General features: G+C 45.5%; 1 protein-coding gene across 1 annotated transcript in view; it reads right to left on the bottom strand.

The window, feature by feature from the left end:
- Window positions 1-7,317, bottom strand: part of grid2ipa (glutamate receptor, ionotropic, delta 2 (Grid2) interacting protein, a) — a 26,085-nt gene that overhangs the window by 4,236 nt on the left and 14,532 nt on the right. Inside the window, exons 9-15 of the mRNA XM_035655086.1 lie at window positions 6,789-6,940; window positions 6,446-6,607; window positions 5,928-6,034; window positions 5,664-5,811; window positions 4,205-4,536; window positions 472-2,874; window positions 258-345 (exon numbers count right to left, since the gene is read on the bottom strand). Coding sequence (XP_035510979.1) covers window positions 258-345; window positions 472-2,874; window positions 4,205-4,536; window positions 5,664-5,811; window positions 5,928-6,034; window positions 6,446-6,607; window positions 6,789-6,940 — 3,392 coding nt within the window. The remainder of the gene's footprint in view (window positions 1-257; window positions 346-471; window positions 2,875-4,204; window positions 4,537-5,663; window positions 5,812-5,927; window positions 6,035-6,445; window positions 6,608-6,788; window positions 6,941-7,317) is intronic.

The raw sequence follows: 7,317 nt of genomic DNA, 5'->3' as shown, positions 1-7,317 counted from the left end.
GTTAGCAATAACAAGGAGTACAACTGCAGAATAAACTGCAAAAAGATCCCATAATTACAGTCCAAAATTTGATAAATTCTAATTTGCACTTCAAGGATGCAAAGATCCAAGAATCTAGATAATGATGTGCTAAGAAACAATGATGCATATATCATTTGCTCCAATTAATCTGTGATTCAATTTTGGGTTTACTCATTTATCTAGAATTCTTTACATATTAAAGCACTGCAGATATGCATACAGCCAGTTGTACTCACTGGAGCTCTTCTGTGTCCCAAAGTGCAGCTCCAGATCCAGATACTTTACCATGTCATGCAGTTTGTCATAGTCAGAATTTGCTCCCAACTACCAAAGACAAACAAAAATGGTTTTTCGTGAATTACAATTTCATGACTGTTAGATTAGTTTCAATTTGGATTTTTTTTTTACACTTTACGAGGTCTCCTCATGTCCAAACCCCACAAAGCTCACCTGTCCCCAGATAGTCCCCTCTGAGTTTTCCACTTGCTCCCATCGCAACCTCTTCACGCTCATGTGGTTGGAGTCCATCCTGGAGAGCGAATGCCTGGGCAAAGGTGGAGGCGAGCAGGGTGGGGGCAGGGGTGGAGGCGGTGGGGGTTCCAGATGCTCTGTGGGGTCAGATAGAGAGTGGGGGAGGGACTGGGGCTGGCCATGGGATTGCTTATGGTGGGACTGAGTTTGGGACTGGTGTGATGACTGCAGCAGGTGATGTGAGGGCTGGGACTGCGGACGGGTAACTTGGGTGGAGGACTGGACTTGGTGCTGGGATTGGTGGTGTTGGGGAAGAGGCTGGAAAGTGGAGAGGGTGGGTTGGTGCGGCTGGAGGGGCTGAAAGGTGGAGAGAAGGGGCTGAGGCCTGTGAGGCTGCTGGGGAGGGTGGATGACATGAATCTGGTGTTGATAGTCCTGTGGAGGGGGTTGTGGGGTCATATGGTGGATGTGATGGATCTGAGATGTGCTGGAGTGGTGGTGGGTCTGCTGGATAGAGTGGGGTCTTTGGGGAGAGGGTTTTGTGGGCTGGGGATGATGGGTTTGGTGGATCTGCTGCTCTTGGGGTCTCCCTTGTGGTGAAACTTGGGTCTGATGATGACCTTTAAGACTTCTCCGGCTCTGATGGGAATGGCTATCCCGGTTTACCTGAACTGGGAGAGAAGCAGGCTCTTGCTGGGCTTGATTTAGGAGCTCTGTGGAGGAGTGATGGGGCTTAGTTTGGTGCATCTGATGGGCTTGATGGAGCAGTTCTGTGGAGGAGTGGTGGGCCTGGGGTTTGTGTATTTGATGGAGTAGCTCAGTGGAAGAATGGTGAGGTTGTCCCCGATGCATCTGATGAGCTTGATGGAGAAGTTCAGTTGAGGAATGGTGGGGTTGCATTTGCTGCATCTGGTGAGCTTGTTGCAGGACCTCTGCTGAAGAATGATGGGCCTTGGTTTTGTGCACTTGGTGGAGCATTTCTGACGATGAGTAGTGAGCATGGACTTGTTGCATCTGCTGGAGCATCTCTGCAGATGAGTGGTGGGCCTGGGATTGTTGCAACTGATGGAGCATCTCTGCAGAGGAGTGATGGGCTGGGGCTTGGTGCATCTGGTGAAGCACCTCCGCAGAAGAATGGTGGGGCTGGGGTCTTATGCCCTGATGGCTTTGGTAGATGCCCTCAGAGTACTGACCTTGTTGGCTTGGGTGGGCTGTTGGTTGGGGTGATGGTTGGTGTGGAGATGGGGCTGAACGGGACTGACGGCGGTTGTGATGACTCTGGTGGGCCTGTTGCTGCTGTGCTTGGCGCATCATATACAGAGGATGGTTAGAGGGATGATGGGTGGCATCTGGAGAGGGAAGTGGGGGTAAGGACTGGTGGAGTTGTTGGAGAGGCAGTGGTGAGTGGGCTTTCTGCTGTGTTGGCTGGTTAGGCATCGAGTGGTGGCTCTGGTAGATCTGTTGCATCTGTTGCTCTTGATACGCTTGTTGCTCCTCATAGGCTTGACGCTCCTCATAAGCTTTTTGCTCCTCATAAGCTTTACGCTCCTCGTAAGCTTTTTTCTCCTGGTAGGCTTGAAGCTCCTCAAATGCTTTTTGCTCCTTGTAGGCTTGTCGCTGTTCATACGCTTTTTGCTCTTGGTAGGCTTGGCGCTGTTCATATGCTTGTCTTTCTTGGTAGGCTTGCTGCTCCTGATACATCTGTTGCTCTTCAAAAGCTTTTTGCTCCTCAAATGCCTTCTGCTCTTCATAAGCCTGTCTCTCTTTGAAACGTTTCTCCTGATAAGCCTGTTGCTCTTGGAACAGTTGTTGTTCTTCGTAGGCTTTCTGCTCCTCAAACACCTGCCTCTCTTTATATGTTTGTTGCTCCTCATATGCTTGTCTTTCTTGGTATACTTGTTGTTCTTGGTAGGCTTTTAGCTCTTGTATGGTAGCATGGACCTGCAGGTCCTCTCTTGTGGGTAGAACTTTATGTAAGGAGTGGCGTTTAGGTGGTGGATTACTGCGGGGTGGAGGTGGGGGAGGGGGGCCAGACTTTCGGCGGATAGGCACATATGCTCTTGGGGAGTGTTCAGGGGTGTAGCTAAGCTGTTGCTGCTGTTGCTGCTGTTGTGGAGCCTGTGCAGGTGCAGGAGGCGGAGGAGGTGCGTCATTGAACTGAACAGGTGGGGGTGGTGGAGGGGTCATTGGGGGCGGAGGGATGTGGTCGGAGGAGGAAGAGTAGGTGAGGGAGGAGGCATTCTCCTCTCCACTGCTGCTTTGAACATCGCTCGGGCTGCTGAGCTCTGGAGCCACAAATCCTCCATTTTCGTCTTCGTCTACACCCAACTCCTCTTCATTATCCTCATCCTCCTCATCTGGGAAGCCCATCTGCACAATATCCTGGCATTAACACCAATTACATCATTAGCCCTTTAATGTCAAAGAAGAACTTGAGAAAATCTTTTGGTACACTTATCAAGTTAGATGAGAAAAACTTTCATGATTCTTTTTATTGGATGTAATAGGAGGGTGTTTATTCTAACCTTACAAGGCAGCTGGATTCAACCTATGCTTGTGTACTTATGTCTATAACCCGGTTTACTCTGCTCTTTAAAGGCTTTTCACATTAAAAGTAGTGAGCAAGGTGTTCTTGTATTTTTATATTTTATTTTGTTATTCAATGTGTATTTCTTTTTTTCTTAACTGCTATGTTATATCTGGAGCTGCTATAACAAGTGAATTTCCCCAGAGTGGGATCAATAAAGTCTAGTCTGTGTGTTTGACTTACCAATGAATATGGGACCGACAGCTGGTTTTAAACTCTGCAACTCTGTTTTCAATGACTATTTGAGTGCAAAGTAGTAGACCACAATAGTTTGTTTCCCTAACGAGGTACAAACTATACAGGACAACATTCGGGGAAAGAAATATATCTATCTCTATCACTTAATGTGAGACCATTTGTATTGCATTTTTACACAAAACATTATTTTTCTAAACCTGGTTTTAATATAAATCTTAAGTTTTATTATATTACTCTTTTATACAGGAAAGTATGTGCTGTACCCATTCTGCAAGTGTATGTGTGTCAAGGGTCTGTCCTATTTTATATTAGGCACCTGAGGGAATCAGTGTGCTGTATCATGAGGAATTAACCCGCTAGCATAGCAACATCGGTATTTTCACAAGAAACAATACAATTAGCACTGGATTGTGAATTTACTGTGTTTATAAGTAAGATGACAAAGAATTGGCCGCAATGTGCAAAACTACTTTTGTAAGTAAATCTAACCTTTTGGGCATCAAATGTATTTTCGTTTTTTTAAGGGATGTTTGTAAAAATTTAAGTTAAGCTACCATTTAAACCCCGGTAAAGAGAAATGTTTTCAAATAGTATAGCTAATACATGACCCTGTGGGCTCTCAGGATATTTGTGCAATCATCTTTTTTCTTTCTAACCCAAACAGAACAGACTATGTGATGCTTTCTCACATCTTGTGTTTCTTTTTGCTACTGAGTAGTAATAAAATAATCAGTAAGGTCCAGCATGTGCACGTAAAAAGTTAATGATTCCAACTATTACACTCATTAACATGTGAGAACTGAGAACATTTGATTATATGCAAATGATAACTGAATATATATTAGTAGCAGTCAAATTATCAGTTAATTATTTTTAAATGAGGCTTTAGATTTTATACAACTGAGACATTCATTGCTGTGACTCTACCTCCTCATAGTCATTCTCAGGGGTCAGGAAGTCATCAACGATGGCCACCCTCTGTCCCAGCTGCTCACTCAGTGCATCCAGAAAGCGATCTGTGTCTTCTGAGCGTGGTGGCTTAGAGAAAGTGTAACGCCGCTTGCTGCTGCGGTGGCCGGGGGGACTAGATGGGTAGTCAGGGGGCTCTGGAGGTGATGGAGGGGGACTGTCCAGGCTGATGTAGGGGTTGGACTCCGCACTGGTCTGGCTTGTCAGACCTGATGGATAGAACTGGGCTGCAGGGGGACTGGGCAGAGGCTCAGGCCAGGATGTAGGTGGTGGGGGGCCTTTACGGCTACCTGAGATAAAGAAGAGACATGCAGTATATAATGACAGCTAAATCTCTGAAGCATCGTTTAGGTGCAATGTCTGAAAGAAATGTCTCTCTACTGACTTTCATAAGCTTGAACAGAACAGATATAAAGGCTATCAATCACAGTGTAGTCGGGTCTTTTCACCCTGCATTGCCCACATAGAAAAAAGTACACAAGTACTAAAACAAATACATCTACCTACTTTCCCTTCTATAGAATTGTAAGATTTCACAAAGTACATATAAATGTAACAAATTGTGGTTGTTTGTGAGGAGAGGCTATCCTGGAAACAATGGTAAAATGTGAAAAGTTCTGCATTTGAATAATTTGGTTCTGCACAAAATATAATTTGGACATGTCTCCCAGAGGAACAAACCATTGCAGAAAACACATTTTTGACTGTAGGAAGACTTTAAATGTGTGTTTTCTAGTTCCACTTCCACCATCACCATATCCTCCTTATGAGGATCAGTGTTTGTGCACTATATTTGACTACCTTCTACCTAATGGCAACCTGGCCCTGCCTGATGTAGACTGAACATGAGGATGTCCCTATCCTACCCTCATGAGTGCACGATGCATTCCTATCTGGGACAACAGATCGGTGTTGTAGGTGGACAAGCCATGGGCAGACTGAATCAAGTTAAAGATGGCAACATGTTAAAAAAAAATGCTCTGTGCCAAGGAGGATCAGTGGATCCCTCCCCTCATATGTGATGCCAGCTCTGACCCCTTCCTCCTCAGGTCTAAATCTGACTAAACTAAAACTAATCATAAGAGCCAGGCTGGGAAAACAGATTGAGAGCAGTGGCTGTCTTGAGACTCTGTTATGCTGTGTATTTATGCACAGCATGAAATCACAAAAATTGTGTCAATGTACAATTCAAGGATATTCAGTTGAGTCAGAAATGGGTTGGCTGCCTTGGGATTTATCATTCTTGCACTGCAGTACTTTTTAAACATTTTGTTATCCACCCTCTCTTACACACACACACACACACACACTCACTCATGCACACAGCAGATCGGCAAGGTAATCATTTAATACATTATATCTGCCAAATATAATTTCAGCTGCTATGAGTTTAGAGTAAATTTATACTTTCAGCTACCTGTGTTAGCATGTATTGTAGGGGAGGCTGTGCGCGAGGGAGGCTCCAGATCCAGCAAACTTTCAGGGGCAGGAGGAGGACGACTCTTCAGAGACTTGGACCTCTTGGATGAATACATGTTCTCCAGTTCAGCATACACTGCTGACAGCTTGTATGGTGGAGATGCACAAAGAAACCAGAGTAAGACCTCTTGCCCTAATGATGAATGGTCCTAAGCTGATATTTATTGTATCTCTTCCTGTGAGGATGGGCCTCGGTACGTACATTGGTGAGATTGTTGGGAGTCTCAGGAAGGGAAGTACCATCGCCTGACTGTCTTTCTCCTGGAGCCAACCTCATCCCTGTCTCCAGCATGGGCTCTGCACGGAAGCCTATGACAATACACCCATTAGCATGACTGAACTATAACCCAAGTAGCTGAGATAGCCGCATGTAGCTGAGCACATTCGGCTGTGTTCTGACACCAGAGGATGTAAAAGGAGCCAGCTCTGGCCTGGTTTTTAGGATGTGGGCTTGGGCTAATTAGATCCAGTTAGTGGAGATCAGGCTATCACTGGTCCAGTAATGGAATAAAAAATATAAAAAATTAACTGAACTAGTATGAACCACACTGGTCAAGTAAAAGAGGTTGGCAGCCGGAAACAAAAGCAAACAGAGCTACAACAAAAAAAAGACAATGAGGACAATGTGAATGCTGAAAAAAACAATGGTGATGATAAGAATCGCGGTGGTCGAGTGTTACTGTTGCTACGGATGATAATGAAGATAATGAAGTTCTGTACCCATGCCCAAGTGTGTGCCAATGACCAGGTCATCAGAGCTACGTCCCCTCACACTGCTCCTGTACGTGGTCCCTGTCACCCTCATGGAGCTGCTACGTCGATGGGGCTCGGGGGCAACCTCAGGCTCCGGAGGAGGGGGAGGAGGTGGTGGTGGTGGTGGAACTGGAACACACACACATATTGGCAATGCAGAGGAAGAGGCAAAGGTGTATGAAGGGCTGCAGCGCCTGCTTTGATCTGAACCAGTGCATTTATTCCCCAATGAAACAAACCCCTTTTCATTCATAAACCTCAAAAACCGCATGTACCAAAATAATAAGGAAGGACAAAGGTGTGCACACACCTGGAGCTTTGTATCCAAGAAAGCGTGAGATTTTGCTCTGGCAGTGTTCCTGCTCCTCATACGTCAGTAGCTGGTAAACAAACTGCCAGATCACCTGTTTGGCTGGAGTATCCAGCACCGGGAACACATCCACGATCAGAGTGTCAACATTCCTGTCGCCGTGGAAACAAAGGCAAAGTGACAGAAAAAGTGACAGAAATCGCCTGGCTGTCCAATCACAGGTCAAAGTTGAGAATGTGGGTGTCGGTCATGTAATGCAGGAAGCTAGACACAAAATGAAGGGGGCACTACACCGATGTTACACATGAAGGCAGGTTTACCCCTGTTTAAAGCCTGTGTGTAAGATGTCTTCTGTGACTCTGGAGGGAGAAAGCCTGTGTCACAGACCTTGATAGACTTGGGCGTTTACCATGATGGTCTAATGAAATGATGCTAGAGGTTGCATTATGGGAAATGTCGGATGTAGATCCAGTCTTTTGGAGCTTGATCCATGCTAGAGATGAAAAATTATGATATGTTGAATATCTCT

The sequence above is a fragment of the Morone saxatilis genome, unplaced genomic scaffold (genome assembly GCF_004916995.1).
Source record: "Morone saxatilis isolate NCDOM2014 unplaced genomic scaffold, NCSU_SB_2.0 Contig14, whole genome shotgun sequence".
In the NCBI taxonomy this organism is placed as follows: domain Eukaryota; kingdom Metazoa; phylum Chordata; class Actinopteri; family Moronidae; genus Morone; species Morone saxatilis.
Note: the sequence above shows the minus strand (reverse complement) of the source record. Positions and strands in the feature narration are given on the sequence as shown.